Source organism: Haliaeetus albicilla, chromosome 26 (genome assembly GCF_947461875.1).
Source record: "Haliaeetus albicilla chromosome 26, bHalAlb1.1, whole genome shotgun sequence".
In the NCBI taxonomy this organism is placed as follows: domain Eukaryota; kingdom Metazoa; phylum Chordata; class Aves; order Accipitriformes; family Accipitridae; genus Haliaeetus; species Haliaeetus albicilla.
In genome coordinates this window covers 11,116,217-11,137,666 of record NC_091508.1, presented here as the reverse complement: position 1 = coordinate 11,137,666, position 21,450 = coordinate 11,116,217, and the positions used below count along the sequence as shown (strand labels likewise).

At 54.8% G+C, this 21,450-nt stretch overlaps 1 protein-coding gene across 17 annotated transcripts in view; it reads left to right on the top strand.

Annotated features, from left to right (window-relative positions):
- The window catches only part of GRIN1 (glutamate ionotropic receptor NMDA type subunit 1), a 40,313-nt gene that overhangs the window by 13,184 nt on the left and 5,679 nt on the right, over positions 1–21,450 (top strand). For 4 of the 17 annotated variants that reach the window (XR_011322323.1, XM_069771740.1, XM_069771741.1 and 1 more), the window contains 18 exons: positions 2,903–2,965; positions 3,719–3,819; positions 4,406–4,527; positions 5,061–5,235; positions 6,793–6,937; positions 7,037–7,120; positions 8,307–8,442; positions 9,372–9,499; positions 9,692–9,856; positions 10,192–10,310; positions 11,012–11,124; positions 11,627–11,775; positions 12,577–12,734; positions 13,224–13,385; positions 15,229–15,338; positions 16,501–16,646; positions 18,292–18,543; positions 19,268–19,378. Coding sequence is in view for 16 of the 17 variants with exons in the window: in XM_069771740.1 (XP_069627841.1) it covers positions 2,903–2,965; positions 3,719–3,819; positions 4,406–4,527; positions 5,061–5,235; positions 6,793–6,937; positions 7,037–7,120; positions 8,307–8,442; positions 9,372–9,499; positions 9,692–9,856; positions 10,192–10,310; positions 11,012–11,124; positions 11,627–11,775; positions 12,577–12,734; positions 13,224–13,385; positions 15,229–15,338; positions 16,501–16,646; positions 18,292–18,543; positions 19,268–19,378 (2,439 nt within the window). In the remaining variant the exon portion in view is untranslated. Of the gene's footprint in view, positions 1–2,902; positions 2,966–3,718; positions 3,820–4,405; positions 4,528–5,060; positions 5,236–6,792; positions 6,938–7,036; positions 7,121–8,306; positions 8,443–9,371; positions 9,500–9,691; positions 9,857–10,191; positions 10,311–11,011; positions 11,125–11,626; positions 11,776–12,576; positions 12,735–13,223; positions 13,386–15,228; positions 15,339–16,500; positions 16,647–18,088; positions 18,131–18,291; positions 18,544–19,267; positions 19,379–21,450 lie in introns of those variants that run through there. The other 13 variants (XM_069771742.1, XM_069771739.1, XM_069771746.1 and 10 more) reach the window with 8 other exon arrangements.

The following is a 21,450-nucleotide window of genomic DNA, read 5'->3' as shown; positions in this document are numbered from 1 at the left end:
GACCTGCCCTGCATTTGCACTGCATCTACAAAATGTCTTGGTGTCTCCTGGCAGCTACTAGGCTACTGCAAATGCCCTGGCCATCCTCCAGCCTGGGGCATGTGGTCCATGATGGTAGGTCACCTTGTCTTCCCTCTGGAGTGTGCCGCTGCATCTTGTTTCTTTTTCCTTTGAGGAGCTTTCTCTGGTCAAACTGACTGGTCTGACTGGTCTTGAAGGTGGCAGATACCCCTGTTGGGGCTTTCCGGTCTTCCTCAATCTCTTCTGCTGTCTAATTGCTCTTCTAATCACTTGTGTGCTGACTCTCTTCATGCAGTGATGTGATACCCTGGACCCCTCCCCAACCTCCTCAAGGGCAGCCTGGGCCTTGGGGAGGGAGCAGGCAGGAGACCTGCTCTTGACTTCTTTGAGGCTTGGATCACAGCCTCTGAGGACCTGGGGGATCTGCTATGGGTCACTTGCCCACCAGAGCTCTTGGATCTGAGCATGGCTTGTCCCCTGGAGTCTGCACTGGCCCTGAGTGCCACTCAGGCACCATTGCATGGATTTCCACTTCAAGCAGGTGTTCAGAGCCCAGCACCCGGGCCAGGCTAGCCAGCCCTGGCCCACCCCATGTGCTGGCCTTGTCTTATGTCTGTCTGCAGTAACTGTCAGCCTGGAGCAACTGCTTCATGCCAGTACAACTCTGCTCATTCATTTGGGCAGGCCACCATCTCACCTGTGCTGCTGGGGTTCAGGAGGGAGTGCCAGATGCTGTGAAAATCAGTTTGTCCAAGTCAGAGGTGGCAGGTCCCTGGTATGCTGGCTCCTCTTCTCTGGGACAGTGTTGCTCATGAAAGTGGTAATTTTTCAGTGAATGCTGGAGAAAGTGGTGGAAAGCGAATTTTGAATTTGTGGGTGCCTGTGTGAAACACGGGCTGAGGAGCAGGGAAAGGCTGCAGGACGACATGGGAAAATGGGAAAGAGAGGAGACATTACTGGTCTAGTTCTCACAATAGGGATAGTGACAGGGATGGGCAGAGGTGATCAGGTGCCGTCAGGTCCAGCTTTGCTGCACCCAAGACTCTGCTTCACTTTGCTGACCAGCTTGGGTCAAGGTGCCAGCACGTCCTGGGCACACAAGGCAATTTGTGGCTGGAGGCTGCAAGATGGATGACCAAGTTTCTGGCTAAATTGATGGTGCCTGAGGAAAAGTGGCCAATATCTCATCACTGGAGAATATTCATGCTGTCCTGCTGCACCTGTGCTCTCCTTGGAGGCACTTGTTACTCCAGGTCTCACTGCGATCTGAGCAGCCTCTAAGAAGCCATCGCAGAAAGCCTCACCGTGGATGCCATCAGAAGTGAAGGCAGACCTGGGCTCCAGGCAGATTTTGCCTCCTCAGATACTTTTCCTTGCAAGGACCCAACTTCTTTGAGCAATGAAAAATCTGTCAGGCTGTGTCCAAGGAGAAGAAAGATTACACAGCTGCACAGAAAGGAGACCTGGCAAAATGTCCTGCCAAAGACTGGTCTGAGTGCTCAGGAAGAGGCAAGCTATTTAGTTTGGAAAGCAAGATGCAGAGAAAAAACCTGGCTGCCTAAGGAACAACCTGGGAACATGAACCCTTGCATTACGGGGGTGCAGAGGGTCAAGTTCCTGGCAGGGATCAGTTGCCATTGCCATAAGATGCTGCGAAATGGAGATCAGGATAGAGCCGTGTCCCGTACCCCATAAACACAGATCAGGGATGCCCAGCTGGGGCAAGATGGGGCCAAGAAGAAGAGGTCAGACTATGTCCCACCAAAACCAGCCAAGCACTATCCTGCAGGCACTACCAGGTTGATGCTAGTGGCCTGACCACAGGGACTGCTCCCAGGAAGATCCACAGGGCTCTGTGCACGCTGCTGCAGGGTCAAGGCTCCTGAGAGCAGAGGCTGTTGACCCTTAGCACGCTGCTTGGAGGAGAGGAAACTTCCAGAAGAGGTTTCATGCCCCTGGCTCCTTTGGGGCCAAGCAGCAGAAGTGGTTCAGGCAGGAGACAAGGGGAGGAGCAGGCTATCTGCTCCAGTCTGTTATCTGCAGGGTCAGTGCACGTTGAGCCACCTGCCCCTAGACCAGGTGAGATGCTCTGGCCAGCAGCATGGAGACCACCAAGCAGTGAACCCCACTAGCCACGTGTAGAGCCAGGTTATGGGCACCGTGGTCTCCAGCAGCTGCACCTCCCAGGGCCACCCGTGTGCCCTTGGCCCTCCCCAAGCACCAGGTAAAAGCTGCAATGTCATCCCATGATCACCATTGCTTCATATCGCCACGCTTTGAGCCAACACGGGACATAGAGAGCTTTTTCTTTCTCTTTTGGACGGCAACAGAGCTCCAAAAAGCTGCTCCCTCCTTGCAGGGGGTGAGAAGTTCAGCTGAGACACCTCACTTGCTGTGAACTCTCTTAGGGTGAACAGGATTGTAATGATAATAGTGACAGTAGTAATGCTAATACTCTTAACTGTAACAGTTTGCATTTATCCAGCACTTTCTGTACACAGCATTTTGTCCGTTACTTCCACAGTAATTCCATGGAAATCCCACCACTTAGGCCCTTAGACATGCATAGATTGTTTCTGAGTTTAAGATAAAAATTTCTTGCTGAAGAATTCCCCAGTCCCACAAGGGAAATGCAACTGCATCGCAACAGCTGTGAGACTCAGGCTTGCTCTAACCGATACGGCTTTGCACCTTGACGCTCCCGTGAGAGCTGAGGCACTCTCTCCTGATAGTGGTTTTTGCGAGCTCCAGCGTTATAGAGACCCTTTAGCAAACAGTGGAGGAGGAGGTGGATGTTGGATTGCTTTACTACACGTCATTTTCAACTGTTTATAATATTCTTCTGTGTCTACATATTTTCTCTGTGCACATTATTCATCAGAGTAAAAAAAGGAACTATGAAAACCTCGACCAACTTTCCTATGACAACAAGCGAGGACCCAAGGTATATATGCATGGAAATGCACGCCGCCCACCAACCTAACTAGCAAATGAAAAATAGCCACAGCCACCAGAAAAATAAAAAAGAAAAAAAAAAGAGAGAAAGAGAAAAAAAGAAAAGAAAAGAAAGAAAAAAAAAAGATCCATGACTATGTTTCTTGGTAGCACGTTTTTATGTTGAGATAGTTTGGTTTGGACTTGAGAATGGAAACCTAGCCAGCTGACCCTGGAAGGATTTCTTTTTGAAACATGCATGTGAACCAGTAATTAACTTGCAAGTTTTTTTTTTTTTTTGAAAAGTTGAACCAACCCCCTTTCCTCCCCAAAGGAAACGGTTCCTTGGTGTAAGTTGTTCACTTTTACTCCCAAAGGTTAACCCTGTGCAATATGTTTTTTTCATTTCCCATGTTTTTGAAAAACAACACTCGTTTGAGTTTTCAATTGCATTTCAAAGCCTTTTTCTCTTTCCTGTACAATGCACGCCTCTTTTTGGGTCTTGATTGACTTCAGTTTGCATGCACAGTGCAAAAAAAAAAAAAAAAAACCAAAAAGCCAAAACGTTAAAAGAGAAAGGAAGGAAGGAAAGAAAGAAAAGAAAGAAAAGAAAAGAAAAAAGAAAAAAGTAGCTATAACCAACCTTATTTAGCAGACTTTTGTGCAGTTTAATGAATTCTCTTGACCCTTTTCTAGATAGCATGGCTCTCACAAGCAGTCCTGGGGCTCCCGCACTAACCAACTTTGCTCACACTAATCACAGGCTGAGAAAGTCCTTCAGTTTGACCCTGGAACCAAAAATGTGACGTCGCTGCTGCTGGAGGCTAAGGAGCTGGAGGCTCGAGTCATCATCCTTTCTGCCAGGTAAGGCAGAGCTGTCCCTTCCCCTCCCTGCTCTGATTTCCTCATTCTCCCCTTTGCAGCACTGCTGAGCGCTGGAGGCAGTGCAGATTTGGGGCATGTCATCCTTTCAAGGAGCAAGGGAGAAAACCCACATAAAGCCCCGTGTGCCAAGGAGGTAGTGGATGCTGTGCTGTGTGTGCTGCTGGCCAGAGAGCTTGCAATCAATCATGAACATGGTTGAGATGTCTGGCAGTCTTGCAAAGCATTAGCAGCTGCAGAAGCAGCAATAGTTACTGAGGATGTATCCTGATCCACCTGTGAAGGAGGGGAGTCTTATTGCCCCATGCCTACAGCTGATGAGCAATAAGGAATGGGCCAGATTTGCAGATGCTCAGCAGTGCTGGGTGCTGTGCGATTAGATGAAGCTGAGAGAAAGGGTCCCATCACACCAAGGAATTAGCCATCGACCAGGAGAACCAGTTATAAGAGGAGGTCTGCCTGGGGACATATTTTCCCTGGCCCTGCCACCCTCTCAGGGTCCTATACAGGGGGAAAGGGGCCATCTGGCACCTGGAGCCACATTGCCGTTCCCTTCTTCTCGTTGCAGTGAGGATGATGCGGCCACGGTGTACAGATCAGCAGCCATGCTCAATATGACGGGCTCCGGCTACGTGTGGCTGGTGGGGGAACGGGAGATATCGGGCAATGCCCTGCGTTACGCCCCTGATGGTAGGCACCCACCGGAGGCGCCCGCCCTGCTGTCAGCCAGGCTTGGAGGAGCCTGCTCAGAGCTGGGATGAGCAGCGCCTGCCCTCCCGGGGACCCCTTGGGCTGGGGGAACGCGATGCCATGGTGGTCCCAAGCGAGTGGAGGGTCCCACACATTGCTCTCCGCTCCCTTTGCCTGCATGGAGAGACAGCAGCCTTGGCCACACTGCCGTGCCCCAAATCCAGCTTGCCAGGGCTTTGCAAGATGACTGTCACCTGGGGGAAAGGCTTGGGCAAGGGGAGGGGGGTGGAGCATGGGATGTCAGCAGTCCACGTAGCTGTCCCCAGTCCCCATCCAGCAGGCAGGACAGTTCCAGCCCAGCACCACTACAGCTGCATGCCCTACCTGAAGCTCAGGCAACTCCCCAGCTGCATCTGAGGGTTCCTTAGCCCCATAACTGCGTGCTTGCTGGCCCCCCAGCCCTGCGCATGGGAGTAATGCCGGAGCAGCCAGTGTGCCCTGCTGACCTGCCTCCTCCCCTCTGCTCGTGGCAGGAGTGATCGGTTTGCAGCTCATCAACGGAAAGAACGAGTCAGCCCACATCAGTGACGCTGTTGCAGTGGTGGCCCAGGCTGTGCATGACTTGTTTGAGAAGGAGAATATCACAGACCCGCCACGGGGCTGCGTGGGCAACACCAACATCTGGAAGACGGGACCCCTATTCAAGAGGTATTTGGGGAAGGGTCCTGCTGGAGGGAGCAGAGGACCTCCTGGGGGAGAGCTGGAAAAGGTGGGAGCATGTGGAAAAGAGAAGCATGCTAGCTTTGTTCAAAGTATCCGTCACTAGAGCTTTGGGGCATGTGGCACAGGATTGCTTGGACTCTCCTGCATGATTCGGATGTGAGGGCTACATCTCTCCTAGAAAACTAGCCAGGACACAGGCTCAGGCACTGGCGCCCAGTTTGTCCAGGCTGTTTAGGCATTATCCTGGTACCTGGCATTTTGGTCCATGCCAACCCACGCTCTCCTATGCAATGCTTGGGCAGCTGGGATCAGTGTGGGCAGGGAATGACTCTATGAGGAAGAAGTATGGGGGCCATGATCTCCTCTAGTCTGGATCTTAATTCTGTGGGTGGAAGAGAGGAGAAAGGGGGTTTTCTGCTGAATCAGGGTAGGGGGATATTTCTGTCAAATTGGAGCTCAGTGCTGCGGACATGTTTCTTGCTGAACATTTCAGGACTGCAGCATGGGTCAGCGTGCTGCAAGCAGGACTTGGGGGCAAGAGATCTCCATGCATGGGACAGGCTGCTGTCTGCTGTAGCAAACACTGGTGCTGTGTTTTTGGGTGGTGGGGTCTCAGCAGATCAGGGCATGTGTGTATTGGGTCTCGCTGCCGTGGGCAGTGTGATCGGCAGATGCTGCATGCATTCCCCAGAACACAGTCTTCGTGCTGCGTGGGGTTTTGTGCTGCGTCACTGCAGATGCTGGAGCCACAGGGGCCACTTCTGCAGGCTGGATCTTGGTAAAGCAACAATTTCCTTTGCAGCATGGCTCCTTGTGTGGGAGGGCTGCTCTCTGCAGCGTGTAGCCTGGCACCAGGGTTTTGCTTTTGGCGGTTGGATCAGGGGATGCTCTCTGCAGACATGGACGTGGTGTCTGTGGGATGCCTTTTCCATAGATCTGGTTTCTGTTGAGCATGAGACCTGCAAAGCCTGAAGATTATTTTAGAAAAATTTCTGGCATCCTCTACAGTGACATGATCTTTGGCATGAGCTATTTGAAGTTGCTCTCTATGGTGCACTGCCAGTGGCTCAGGCAATTCTTCTGTGTCTTCACTATCGCCTTTCCAGGGTTTGGAGGGCTGGTTCTCCCCTTGATGGTGTATGTGCATGCCTGGGGCACTACCCAGGCTGTGATGGGCTGGTGCCAGACAGAAGCACCAGGAGCGGTGGCATGGACACAGCTCCCAAGGGATCCCCAGAGGAAGGTGTCTTTGGGTGCTGTGGGACAGATCATTCCTTAAGGGAATGGGACTGATCTGCTGAAAAACAAGTGGCAATGACAACAGGTATGGTAGTGCAACATTTTGGAAACTGACTCCATCCACCAGGAGAGGATGACCACAGGTCTATGAACAGGCCATAGGTAGCCTTGACTGGACTTCTATAGGGTAGTGGGCATATGGCAGGCAACTGAGGAAAACATTTGCCTTTCTGATGCCTTCTTAGGTGTCCCAATGGTGACAGGAGGTTTTCTAGGTTGGCCCTGCTCTGTTTCTCTCCACAGGGTGTTGATGTCCTCCAAGTACTCGGAGGGTGTCACTGGACGGGTGGAGTTCAACGAGGACGGGGACAGGAAGTTTGCCAACTACAGTATCATGAACCTGCAGAATCGGAAACTGGTCCAAGTTGGGATTTACAATGGCAGCCACGTACGTAGAGGCCTGAAAAGGTTGGGTAGGAGGGATGTGCGTGCTGGGGTGTCTACCTATGGCCTCATGTCTATCTCCTTCCTCTGGGATTGACCACAGGTCTTGACCAATGACCGGAAGATTATCTGGCCAGGGGGAGAAACCGAGAAACCTCAAGGCTATCAGATGTCAACCAAGTTGAAGGTAACAGCAAATGGCATTAGGGGGTGGCAGCTCTCCTCAGCTCTCTGCATGCAGGGCTGTGACTTTATCTGCCTCCATTTCCACTGCTGCCTCTGCAGCTGTGAGCAGCATTTGCAAACCCAGGGAACCTGGCATCTCGGAAAGGATATAGCAGAACAACTTAGAGAAGGTACTGGAGGGTGTTCAGAGCTAGAGCACAACTTCCAGCTGGAGACAAACTAGATGGGGTGGCAGGCATCCTTTGGTTTGGAAAGAGACAGCTGGAAAGGGGATATGAGAGAGAACAGCAGAGAAGGGATGGAGGGATAAGGTGCTCACAATTCCTTGTGGCTTGGGAGCCAGAGGGCACCTGGCACAGGTCTGCAGGAAATGCAAGGATGGGCTCCTTTGGCCAAGGCATAGTTCAGTTCTGGAGCCTGCTGCTGCTAGACAGCGCAGAGGCCGGAAGGAAACAGGTTCAAAAGAGGATTAAACAGGCTAGGGGAGGGTGGGTGGCCTGGTGGCTGCAATGTTGGGCTCAGGAAATCCCTGAAGAGCTGATGGCTGGAAGCTGGAAGTGACACTGGGAGAAGGTCCCTCTATTCTTGCTTTGCTTCTCACACCCTTCCCTTAAGTGTAGCCCAGCAGCAACTTTAGTGACTGGATCCTGGGCTGGCTAGTCTTACCAGTATGATCGTTCGTTTGTCCTACTGTCCAGGCAAGGGAAATCACACGTTCCCACCAGCAGTGAGCCCTTATTCCTGCAGAGGTGGTGCAGATGCATCGGGATGCTGCTTTACTGAAAAGGTCCAGGGCAGGACTGCAATATCTGCATTAGCTTGGGGCAGTGTGACAGTGTCTAAAGCACTATTCAGGGCACTAATCCTGGCTGTGCGGTGGCTCTCATCAGCCTGCTGTTAGGGAGAGGGGTGTGAAAGCCTTTGAGGCTGAGATGAAAGTGTCACGTGAAGGAGGATGTTGATATGTCTGTTCCTCATCTTGGGTGCAGGGAAAGCAAATGTTCCCTGTGTCAAAGCCAGGTCCTGCTGCTGGGCCGAGCAGTCCCATGTGCTGAGACGGCAGCTGAGGAGAGCACCACAGCATGTTGGCCATGCTTTTGTGGAGAGGGCAGCCCAGCTCCCCACCCAGGGGAACATAGCTCTGGAGGGGAACGGAGACAAGCAGGTGTTTGTGCTTCACCTTGCAGATCGTGACCATCCACCAAGAGCCCTTTGTGTATGTGAAGCCCACGCAAGCAGATGGGACATGCAGGGAGGAGTTCACCATCAATGGAGATCCTGTGAAAAAGGTCTTTTGCACTGGACCCAACGAGACCATCCCAGGTAACTCAGCCCGGTGGTGAGCGCAGCAGCTTCCCCAGCCTACCCAGCTGATGAAGACTCCTATCCCAAGACGGGGTCCCCAGGGAGGGTGCTCAGTCACACAGGAGGCCCAGAGGATGAGGAGCAGAAAGGTGATAGCACATTCAGCCCCCAAATGCCCCCTATCAGCTCAGCCCCACAGTAGTGCTGTGCACTAACTGGGCACTGGGATTCACGTTTTTGATCCCAACAGATGACTTTCCCCACTGTCTCTTTTGTGGGTGGACTCCAGGGCTGTTTTGGGGGATTGCATCCCATGTTTCTGTCTCCTGACATGCTCCCATTCTCTTTGCCTTGATCTCAAGCAGAAGTGAGAACCCTGAGGCACATTAGCACCTGCTGCACTGTACTAACACCACCAGTTTCAAATCATTTTGTTACGGAAAGCCTGTTTCAGGATTAGGAGTGAGAACCTGGGGGGGGCCACGAGCTGCTTAGCAATGCCAGGCTTGCCCAAATCCACGTGAAGTGCATCCCCTTGGCCCATCACGCTTTCACGTGCGCAACTCCCACCTCCAGCCCTGAGTTGTGTCCTGGGCTGTGTTCAACCTGATGGGTTTGTGTTAGCACTCCTGCAGCGCAGCCTGCATGCACCAAGACCCCTCCGTCTCCTGCAGTGGGTCGGTAGCACCAACTCCTAGCCCACCTCACTGGGACATAGCAAATGAATGAGACCCCTTTGCCCCCAGCTTGCCAGCACCCATAGGTGATGGAGGCAGTGGGAGCGGGTGGTCAAGGTGGATGGTCCTGCCTGAATAATATGATTACATCTCATATGAGACCAGAGCCATGCAGGTGGCTGCTCTCGCTGGGGACAGCCATGGATCCTGCATGGGGTCCCTGGCAAAGGGCTGCCTCCACTTGCCCATCCCATTTTCTCCTGTCCACAGGCCGCCCCACCGTGGCACTATGCTGCTACGGCTTCTGCATCGACCTGCTCATCCGGCTGGCAGGGGTAATGAACTTCACCTACGAGGTTCACCTGGTGGCTGATGGTAAATTTGGTACCCAAGAGCGGGTGAGTTTGGGCAGCCTGTGAGATCTCTTTGCCCATATTGTGTGTTGAAACACCCCCAGAGCCTTCTCCAGAGCAGGCATGGGGTGAGAGGGCAGCGCAGGGTGCCTGCCATGTATGTGGGGGTCCTGGCTGGTGGGGGACAGATGTCAGGGAAGTGGGCTGATCCTGCACTGGCTCTCTGGCTTGTGACAGGTTAACAACAGCAACAAGAAGGAGTGGAATGGGATGATGGGGGAACTGCTGAGCGGCCAAGCAGACATGATTGTGGCTCCCCTCACCATCAACAACGAGCGGGCACAGTACATTGAGTTCTCCAAGCCCTTCAAGTACCAAGGCCTCACCATCCTTGTGAAGAAGGTATGGGCTGGGCTGGAATGTTTTGTAGAACAGAGGAGGTGCCCTTTGTTCCCTAGCTTGCAGACATGTGCCATGCCTGCACCATGCCCAGCTCCCCCAGCTGCTGCCCCCTGCCCACCCAGGGCAGCCGCTGCAAATCCCAGCCTTTGCTGTGGGATGCCAGACTCCAGGTTGCTGGTTTTAATGCTGGGTCTTGTCTCAGCCACTTTGAGCCTTCCTGTGTACCAGAACAGGAGGAGCTCAGAGCAGGGCAGAGGCCTTTGTGAGTCCAGCCAGGCAGGCAAGGTGCAGGTGTGATGGGTGCCAGTGCTGCTCACCTCTCTCCTGTGTGCTAGGAAATCCCCCGCAGCACCTTGGACTCATTCATGCAGCCTTTCCAGAGCACACTTTGGCTGCTGGTGGGGTTGTCTGTGCACGTGGTGGCAGTGATGTTGTACCTCTTGGACCGATTCAGGTGAGTGTGCTTTGGGTAATCCAAGGGCTGGAGGGGACAGGGAGGTGCTCCTGGGAACCATCCCCTGGGTGCCCACAGTGTCTTGCTCAGGCACAGCCCTGCAGCCCTTTGGGAGGCTCTCATAGGAGCTAAACCCACTTTCTCTACCCTACCAGCCCTGGGCTGAGGCTCTCAGCCTCTCTGGCTGCTGCTAAGCTGAGAGATATGGATATGTGGGGTACCGGGCACCTGGGTATGTGGGAACATGCCTGTCAGACCAGGTGCTGTGCTGATGCCTGATCAAGGGGAACATCAGCTCCTGGGCTCTGAGTTAGCTCCCTTCCTTGGCCCAGAGGCAGCTCATCTGAAGGGCAGGGAGCCTGTCCCCACCTCAGCCCTGTGCCCAGAGGCTTTTGCGGTTAATCTGCAGTGAGCCCTCCATGTTGCAGTGGGAGAGGCTCAAGCTGGCCAGAATCAGATGGTCTTTCTGGCCCAGAGAGAAGCATGATGGGACCAGTACCAGTGTGAGCCAGACGGGGTTGCAGGTCAGCAGAGGGGACATGCAAGGCAGGGGGACATGGGGAGTGAACAGCTGTTTGGGGCATAGGCACAGTCTGTACGGATGAGTGATGTAAGGCAGCATCAGGACTCTTAGGGCACAGTGGAGAGCCCTGGGAACCAGGATAAGGGATATGAGAAGAGCTCTCTGTCTTGTTTTCCAGCCCATTTGGCCGGTTCAAAGTGAACAGCGAGGAGGAGGAGGAAGATGCCCTGACCCTTTCCTCAGCCATGTGGTTCTCCTGGGGAGTCCTGCTGAACTCTGGCATCGGAGAAGGTGCGTCACAGCACGCAGTGCAAATGCTCTGCCCCGCAACCCTGGCCCTGAGCTGGGGGGGATACCAGGCTGGGGGAGAAGCCCATGCCCTCTTCCACTGCTTCCCTCTGTGGCAGGGCTGATGCCCTGGGGGGACCTCATCCCCTGAGCCTTCCCTGGAGCAGGCTGGTAGGTGATTCCGTGATGCTGGGGGTGGCACACTTGTGGCACTTGTGCAGACCATCCTGCCACCCCTCACCATCAGTGGTGGAAAATAGGTCTTTCTTGGGCTGCTTCTCCTGCCCAGGGTTACCCATCCATTCAGGGTGAGACACGTCATGCCCTGGAAGGAGCTGGGGTTTTCTTGGTTTGGGCAATGCAGAAGCTCCTTGCACATCTGTTGGCAGAGCAGATAGATGGTGCACATCTGCAGCTGCCATTGGTCTCATGTGGGATGGATGTGGCTTTGGCGACAAAGTCAAGCCCTTGTTGTGCCAGTCTGATCTTGCCTCTCTCCTCTCAGGTGCTCCCCGGAGTTTCTCTGCCCGTATTCTTGGCATGGTGTGGGCTGGCTTTGCTATGATCATTGTGGCTTCATACACTGCCAACCTGGCAGCCTTCCTGGTGTTAGACCGGCCTGAGGAGAGAATTACAGGCATTAACGACCCCCGGGTAACGGCCTCTCACTTGCTTTCCCCTTCCCTGTCCACCTCTGGGCAGAGATGCAGGAGATGCCTCCAGTGCATATCTCCTGACTCATATAATGTGGCTTGTAGTACCCAGAGCCCTGTTTTAACATGGTTGTGGGTCTGTGCCAGGGAGTCGAGCCCCACGTAGCTCTGCCTGGTGGGTCTGAGCCCCTGCGCTGGGTGGGAATGGACAGACATGGGGAGGGATTAGCAGGAAAAAGGCTTGTCCAGAAATAGCATGTACCCAGCCAAACTGCCTGCCAGTTCCTGGAGAGCCTGCACTAACCAACGAGGAAACAATTCATTATGGATGAGTTATAACTAATGAAATTGTCCCTGCGGTGCAGTCAATACTCTCAGCAGATACCAGCATGCCTCAAACCCATTTCCTGCTCTGGCAAGGACACAGCCACAGCTTATCAGTCCAGGCACGCAGGAATATACCCCACAGCAGTGCTGACCCACAGCATCCCACACCCTACTGCATCTTCTGTCCACGGCACTGCCAGCCCCATGACATCCACAGGCCTCCTGCATCCTCAATGCCACAGTGTCCCTGTCACATAGCATCCCCTGCCCCACCACCATGGTCCCAGAGCATCCACTGTCCCATGGTATCTTCAGCTCTGCTGAGGAGATCAAGGTCTTCTCTGGGAAACAGGTCCCTAAAGGAGATGGGAAATTAGGAAACACAGCTTTGGGAAATTAGGAAGCACAGCTTTGGGGTGAGCCAGCTTGGCTGATGAAGAACAGAAGAAATAGGAGCCCTGCCCTTGCCTTTCAGCTGCGCAACCCTTCTGATAAATTCATCTACGCCACGGTGAAGCAGAGCTCGGTGGATATCTACTTCCGACGGCAGGTGGAGCTGAGCACGATGTACCGGCATATGGAGAAGCACAACTACGAGAGCGCTGCCGAAGCCATCCAGGCAGTGAGGGACAAGTGAGTGGGGCCAGCACCTTGCCTGGCCATGCTGGGAAGAGTTTCAGGGATCTGCAGTTTGGCAGAGCAAGCAGGGCTGATACAAACCTGGCAGGACCTGCAGTCAAAGCATGGCTTGATGGGACCTGCCCGGTTGGTGCTGGGTCAGATCTTCCTAGTCCTGGTGCATACCAGGTCTCTGGATGGAGAGCACAAGGTCTGCATGGGGAAAGGCACAGTCGGAGCCCTGGCCCTGGCCATGGCCTCCCCTTCTGGCCTCTGCGCTTTCTTCTGTGCAAGGCTGGGTGGCTTCAAATCCCATGTAAACCACTCACACTCTTCCAAAATTTTGCCAAGCCTTCTGGCTCCCAGCAGGACAGACCCTGCTGAGAGGAGGGTGGTGCTAATCAGTGCTTAAATTAGGGCTGGGAGCACCCTCGCTGCTCCCATGGTGGCTGCAGACAAGCTGGGCTGCTCAACCTTACCTGCCTGTCCTCTCTTGGTGTCCAGCAAGCTCCACGCCTTCATCTGGGACTCAGCGGTGCTGGAGTTTGAAGCCTCCCAGAAGTGTGACCTGGTGACGACGGGGGAGCTTTTCTTCCGCTCCGGCTTCGGGATCGGGATGCGCAAGGACAGCCCGTGGAAGCAGAATGTCTCCCTGGCCATCCTCAAGTCCGTACACAGCTCTTGGCATGGGGCTCGCTCCAAATGCTGCATGTGTTAGCATGCAAGTAGCCTCATGCCAGGCACTGCCACCCTACCCTCCAAACCCCTTGCAGGGACATGGGCTGTGGGGGTGCCATGTCACTCTTGATGAAGGGGATGTGCCTGAATGACCGGGGTGGGCATCCACAGCCCCAGCTCTGGCTCGCAGGGTTGGGGAAGCAGCACCGAGCTGGTGGGAGGGCAGAGCAGAGCAGGGCAGGGAGCAAGAGCTGTGCTCAGCCGCAGGAGTGTAGGCAAAGCTGGCAGAGAGCAGCTCTGGGCCTATCCAGGACCAGGTCCTTGTGAGCAAGGCACGGGCTGCAGCAGCAAGCAGGGGTGCTGCCATTTCCCCACTTCACCCTGCGAGCTCAGCTTGGTTGACAGCATTGCAGTGCCCTGGCTTGATCTTCCAGGGGTTTTTCTTTCAGCTCTGGCTATTCCTGTTAGGCAGAGATATGTCAGGAGTCCTGTTGAGTCCAACTAAGGCTTCTATACCAGCATTAGCCTGCAGCGTGGGGTGCCACAAGTCAATCTGATACTATGGGTAAAAAGGGATTTCCTTGTATTAGTTCAGAAATGCCACACCCATTGCAGACAAAGGAATGTGGTGATGGAATAACAGGTAGCCTGGAAGCAGCAAGTAGAGGGAAGGGGACATGCGAGATTCATTTTGCAGAGAGACAGGGTCAGGAGCCACCAGGGTCCTGCCCAAGATGCAGAGATGAAAGGCCTGAGAGAGAGGATGGGCCAGATGTGGAAGACACAGGCAGGACCCAGGGTAACTAACGTAGGGAGCCATGGGACCCCATCTGTGGGGTGATCTTACCATGGGGATGGGTGGCAGCAGTACAGATGGGATTTGGGACAACAATGTGAGAAGCCTGGAGAGGCAGCAGGAGCCCTTGGTGTCCTCCTGGGAGAGGATGGGGAAGCCCAGGGCTACAGGTGGCCCAGGAAGGCGGTGAGGATGTGCCAGGAACAAGAGGGAGGAAAGCGCAGGGGAACCCCTGGTGGGATGTGTGCTCTGTGCCCACCACCAGCCCCACTAGCTGTTCAGGCAGAGACAGGCACTGCGGGGACATGGTTTGTTTCCTCCCAAGCGGTGACACCAGGTTGCTGGAGAGTCCCAGCCTCGCCGTGCACAGCAGGGAGCTGCCAGGCAGCAGTTTTGCCCTTGCCTTGATCTAGAGGGTGCCACTGATCACCAGACAGGATTGGGCTCCAGCATTGCCTGAGCTCCCAAGTGGCCCTGACAGGTGGGGGGATTGCACAGGAGGGTGCTGGAGATGTGGTTCGTGTCAGCTACTTGCAGCCTCCCTCCGAGCACACTCCCCGAGCCCTGCCTACACCCATCAGCTCCATCCCTTCCCTTGGGAACTGAGCTTACACATGGCTCTTTTTGGCAGCAGCTGGCCAGCTCTCTAGCTGTCAGACACGGGGCAGTGGCACCAGGCAGCTGTGGATCCCTCCTCGCACCTGCTGCACTGTGCACGTGGCTCGTGGCAGCACTGGCTGTGTGCAGGGCAGCGTGCGAACACATGCACTACAGACAGCCACTGCAGACAGGCCACACGCACTCTCTCTATGCAAAATGCCATACATGCACATGCGTGTGCACACACACACACACAATCAGCCAGGCATGCACACACAAGCGTGCACACGCACACATCATCAGTTTGTGTGTTTGTAGGCTGCAGGCGATTGCGGAGTCCTAGGACAAAGGGCATGAAGGCACAAAGAGCATGTGCCCCAGCTGCCTGCGGCTGGTCCCCAGTGACTACTCTGTCCTGTCTCCTTGTGTTTTCAGGTCCCACGAGAACGGCTTCATGGAGGATTTGGACAAGACTTGGGTGAGGTATCAGGAGTGTGATTCCCGTAGCAATGCCCCAGCAACACTCACCTTTGAAAATATGGCAGGTTTGTTCTGCAAACCTCTTTCTTCCTCTTCGCTGGGTAGCCTGCTTTCGCTCAAGACATTCTCCTCTCCGGGGCTCTCCTCTCGGGCCAAAGCTCTGCTTCTTCTGGGTTTGTGCTTTCCTAGCGCTGGGAGGCTGCTGTGTTGGGCTCCAATCCCACCTTGTCTGAAACAGCTCCGCGAAGTTTCCCCCACCTTCCCTGGGGTGGCTTTCTCATCGGTGGGACTGTCCTGCTTTGAACATTGCTCCCCTCCCTCTGCTCTGGCCAAACTGCGGCTGTCACAGTGAAATCAGAGCTGTCGCCAAGGCAGAGAGAGGGGAGCAGCACCTCGGGGGAGGCGAGAGTGGCCGCGGAGGCGAGCAAGGATGCTGCTGCAGGAGGGAGCTGGCGGCAAGGGGCAGCCCCCCAGCCCTGACGAGTGTGTCCCGGCTAGCCCTGGGCAGTGGGCAGGGGGCAGGAGGAGGATAATCAATACAGAGGGGTTTTTTTCTTGGTCCCCCTTTGCAAAGAGTGCGAGTTCCCCCAGACTTGCTCTCCCTTTGCAGTGATGCAGTGCTGCCGGCCCTTCACCCAGCCAACATGGTGACATGGGATGAGGGGTGTCTGATGGGACCCCATCCTCACCGGCACCACAGGCCAGGGCAGAAGCACCAAGAGAAGGGGCACTTTGCTCCACAAGACACCACTCCCAAAACTTCAGCCCCGAGGGTTGCAGCTGGCCAAGGACAGCACAGAGAGCTCTATGCACGGCTGTCCTTCCCGATGAGCCAAACAGGAGCACCAGAGCTGGGTTTCTGGTGCAAACGACCCTACAGCCCAGGGGACGGGGTCTGCCCTGGTGCTCAGTGCAGCACCCAGCGTGCCGTGCCTGCCCCCAGCACCGCTGCAGCACAGCCGGTGCCCTGTGCCTGACCAACAGGACCTTGCATGGACATCCAGCACCCCATCACCTTTCTGCCCATCACCGTGGGTACCCAACCCGCAGTGCCTGCCCTGCTCTGCTGGGTTCCCCTCCCTGGCCCCTCCAGGACTGCGGGGGGATGGCGGGGGGCCAAGGGGACCCTGGGTTGGCAGGTGCTCCTGTTGCTGAGTGTGATACAGAAGAAATGAAGTGTCATGGTGCAATTTCCATTGCCCCCTGTAACTTTCCTGCTTATTTCAGGTGTGTTTATGCTGGTGGCTGGAGGTATTGTTGCCGGGATATTTTTAATATTCATAGAAATAGCTTACAAAAGGCATAAGGACGCGCGGAGGAAGCAGATGCAGCTGGCGTTTGCGGCCGTTAATGTGTGGAGGAAAAATCTGCAGGTAGGACAAACCGTTTTTAGAGCAAATCTCCAACAGGTGCGTTTTCCATTCCTTCACCAAATCAGTGAATGCAGAGCTGTGGATTAGCATGGGGCCCTCTGTCCCCCACCCTGCACCCCAGTAACTCCAGCTGGGGTTACTGGGCACCTAGCAAGCTGTAGTGTAGGGTTCCTGCCTTGTCCCTGGGAGCTGCCCTTGGATGATGCTGTCTCTCCCGGGAGGTATTGTGCACAGCTCCAACTGGGACAGAGACCTGGCCCATATGCCCCCAGAGGTGCTTGGGACGGGGACTTTGCTCTGCTGGGGACCATGTGCCAGAGCCACATCTTGCCCTGGTTGAGCAAGCGGTGCCGGTGCAAGTCCCTTTGCAGGTGCTTTGCCCTGCTGCCCAGCTCCGGCCACGCTCACCAGCAGATGGGAGGGTTAATCCACTGCCGCTGAGCATCCCTGCCCGGTGCTCAGGTGGAGAAATGCTCCAGGGATGGTTTCCATCACCTCCCCCTCCCTGCCCACTCCCCGGGGGTGTGGTAGCCCTTGTCATACCCAGGACCAACTCCAAAAAGAGGTGGTGCGTGCTCTTGTCATTTGGAGACAAGGACATCTCCCCACATGGGAGCCAGCAATGCCAGTGCCTGTCAGCGCCAAGGCTCCCCTGGGCCCCTTCTGTGGGGCCATTGCTCTCCCTGGCTTCTCCCATCCCTGAAACACCTCCATGCCGCTCAGGCAGGAGAGCCCGGGAGGGTCAGTGGTGCCTGGCAGTGACACTGAGCCGTAGGCCCACGTGGGCCACCAGCCTCACACTTCCCTTAGCCCATTGCTTTTGGGGCTGAGCCCCATGGTATCCCCGAACCCCAGTTTAGGGCAGCTGGAGGCTCTCTCTGAATTGCCTGGGCTGCTTTTCTTCCTTGGGGAAGAACACCGGCATTCAAAGTGCGGGAGATCCTTTAGGCGACTAAAGGAGACTGCCGTTCACAGCAGAGCCAGTGAATGACAGAGAGAGAACAAGGCTTGGGGACCCCAAAATGAGCCCGGAGTGGTGGCCCTGCGGGAGCAGCACTGGCTGGGGCATGCGGGTGGGCTGCCCGGGTGGAAGCGACCTGCCCGAGAGCAGCAAGGGGAAGCACGAGGCCGGGCTGCTGTATCCTGAGAGCTCGCTGGGTTCAGTTCACTGATAAGAGTCTCGGAAAAGCCATTTCTCTATTTTTTTTTCTTTTTTTCTTTTTTTTTTCTTTGCTTCCAAAAAGCAGCAGCACCAAGGGGGTTAAGGCTGCTGGGACAGAGCACACTAGTCGCACTGCCATTTTTCACTTGCCAACCTTCTAGAAAATACTGCACTGGGTCCTTGGGCAGAGTCTGTGGGACTGTGAGCAAAGCATGCTGCCCTGTGGGGGTGAACAGCCTCATGGTAAAGAGCCGTTTGACATTGTAAGACTTTTCCACAGGAGGAAACGTCAGAGCACTAGTATCTGGTACATTGCTAGAAGGTAGGCAAGTGGAAAGATTTATTTGTTAAAACAAACAAACAAAAATAATGGTTTTTGGGATCACAGTTTTGCCATGGCTATTTCCTGAGATGCCATGGAAGAAAAAGACATTTCATTCCATTCATCTTGCTTTCCTTTCCGTTTGTGCATGTCCGCAAAAGAGAGAACTGAGAAGGAGGAGCAAATGTATCCCCGAGCATGCTCTACGCACCAGCGGGATACATTTTGGTTACCCCCGTGCGGTAGCAGAGCCAGACCTGGTCACTCCGTCCCCCGTCGGAAAGGTCACACTCATTGGCACGAAAGCAATTGGGGAGGAATCGTTCTCAGCGCCCGCCGCAGAGCGCGGCCGGTCCCCACGGCTCGCTGCCCCCGCACCATGGCGGCTGGTGCTCCCAGCCTGCGCTAACCAGGTCCGACTCGCTAACACCAATGGCTACATTTTTCAGTTCTGTTTCTCTTTGAGTTCATCCTGACCCCGATGACATCATAGCGCTAACGCTTTGCCTCCTCCCTTTCTTTTCCTTTTATTTTTTTTCCTTTTCTTTTTCTTCCAGTTTCCTTTTTTTTAACCCGTTTTACTTTTGGAAAAAAAAAAACCACCAACAACAACCACGTTTGGCTTTGCACAACTGCATCATTTAAATTTTTGAATACATTTTTTTACAGAATATTCATACAATGACTTCTCTTTCAATGCAGTCCTCTCTCTCTCTTGTGGCACTAGGATTCAGCCTCAGAAAAGGCCCTGAGCAATTTTTTTTAGTGGTAGGTGCAGCATCTCACCTCTCGGTCTAGCCAGGCTAGCAGTGGAAGCGAGGGGCAGGGCGCCAGGAAGAACATCCCCAGGAAGCGAGGTCAGCTGTGCCGGCCTGGACACAGACACCCAGGAGAGCAGGGCTACTCCCCAGAGGGGTTTCCAGCGCTCCAGATGCGAGGCCGGCCCCATAGCTGTAGCAGTGTGGTGGCCGTGCTGTAGCTGTGGGTCATGGAGGCCCTTGGAGGACTGGGAGTGACAGGACACCTCCAGTAGCTTTCTCACCTAAATGAAGGACATGACACGGGGCAGTATTCAAATAGATTTAGTGTTTCCAACAACACACTAGAGATCTAATCACTTATACATATTCATTTTAGGATAGAAAAAGTGGTAGAGCAGAACCTGACCCTAAAAAGAAAGCCACTTTTAGGTCCATCACCTCCACCCTGGCCTCCAGCTTCAAGAGACGTAGGTCCTCCAAGGATACGGTAAGAGGAAGAAGAACAATTCTGCCCTCTCTCTTTCTCTCTCTTTCTCTCTTCTGCCATCCCATCGACTGCCACACACCCATCCCGAAGCTGCCAGTGTACATGCATAGCTCATGTTCGTCACCAGTCAGTCAGTCAGTCAGTGAGTCAGTCATCCCGTGTACCTGAAAGGATGCTGGGATCCTGGAGGGCAGGCAGGAGGTGGCTTGGAGTCCTGTGATGAGTTGGGAGATGCAACCGAGTTTTTGTTTTGTTTTTTTGTTTTCTTTTTGCCTGGATGATTTCTGATGTTCCTCTCTGTGCTTCGCTCACCTTACCGGTGCTGACCTCTTGAAACCGATGACATTTTTTTTTTTTTTCTGTTCCTGAGTGTTCCTGTTCCTGTTTGTCATTGTATGCCTAAAAATGATCACCCCGATTTAATTTGGGCACCGTGTCACCTCACTGAGAGCCATGCGTGTCACATTCTCTACATGTGATTTTTGTTTGTGACGATTAGCATTCGGGACGTAGTCCTCGGCACAGGAGTGACAGCTGTCTCTGGTTATCGTCAGCAGTAACGCAGCTCCAGAAAAGAGACGCAAAGGCTTGAAAGAGGAGGTTGTTAAAGACCCAACCTTGGTTCAAACTTGTGCTTTCTGCCTCAGAGTAAAACTGCTCTCACGTAACCAGAGAAAATTTCCAAATTGCTGCCTCTAAAGCCAGCTGTTTCCAAATGTGCAAATGTGTCTGCTCGTGCTGGAGCTTCAGACACTCTTCAGCGTCAGGTTGGGCTGTTGGTCTGTCGGACTGAGCCGGTGTCCCTCTGCATGTTGCCGTCTGTTGTATGACACTCTGCACTGTGGCTACTCTGTTGTCTCGTGTGGCGGCAGCCACTGCGTTTTGCTGCCCGACCTCCCGGCGCGATGGGCTTGCCGAAACCGCCTGCCCAGGGCGACCGGCGGGTTTCTGCCCAGGGTTGCTCAGAGCAGGCTCCCCGCCAGGCTGCCCGAGGCGTGAGGCATGGCGGGGACGGGGGGACGGCGGCAGCGTGGGGAGATGCGGCCCCCCATGGCGGGGTGGCCTGTCCCCGGCTGCAGGCTCGGGGTGCCTCGGGGAGCAGCATGCGATATCGCAGGGGGTCTCAGGGCCACGGCTCTGTACGCGAAATGGAGGCAGCTGCCTTTGACACCAATGCAGGCTTCATCCTGAGAAGCTCCTGGAGCACCCCTGGGACACAGGCCCGGGGACAGCTGAGCCCTCGGCCGGGCTCGACTGCCACCGTCTCACACAAAGTGCTCCTCTCGCTGTCATCTCAAAGTTGGGCAGGCATGGGGGGGGACCCACACTCTCCCTGCTCATCCCCCATACCCCACAGGGAAGACAGGCATCCCTGTCACCTCCTGCGCTGCTTCCATGCTCCCTGGGTAGCACCTTGTCCCAGTGGTACCCCCATGTCTGGGGTCCCCCCTCCCCACTGTACACTCCCCAAGCAGCTCTGCAGGAAGGTTGCAGGTTGTGTCTTGTTGGCCTGAGCCCTGACAGGGGGAGAGGAGACAGTGATGGGGTAGATGGTGCAAGGGGGAGAAGGTGGGAAGAGTCAGGAGGAGGAGGAGGGACAGGTGGGATGCACAGAAAAAAGGGGAGAAAATATTGCAGAAAGATCTGCTGGGGGGACCCTCAGCATGTCCTGAGCAGACCCCCATGTTTTGTTGTGTTTGAACCACTCCACAGTTAGGAAACCAAGGGGTCCTGTCCTTGGAGAACAGGAGTATCACGGTGCAGTGGGCACCTGGGAGGACCAGTGGGCACAGGAGAGGGGGAGAACCCAGGAACAACGGGGCAGCTCCTGTGTGGCACTTCTGGTACCTCCCGCATCGCTCCCTCTTCAGGGAAGCATCCTGGGCCTGATCCTGCTCCATGGTGTGGCATCCAGCCTACGCCACACCACTCCACAGCACTCTCTGTCCCAGGGTAGGAGCACCCCAGTGCCCTGAGCTGACCAGGTCCAGGGGACACCTGCACCAGAGGTCCCATGGGCAAGCAGTGGAGCTGTGCTCTCCCCTTCCCTTGCCTGGTGGGGACCTGTGTTC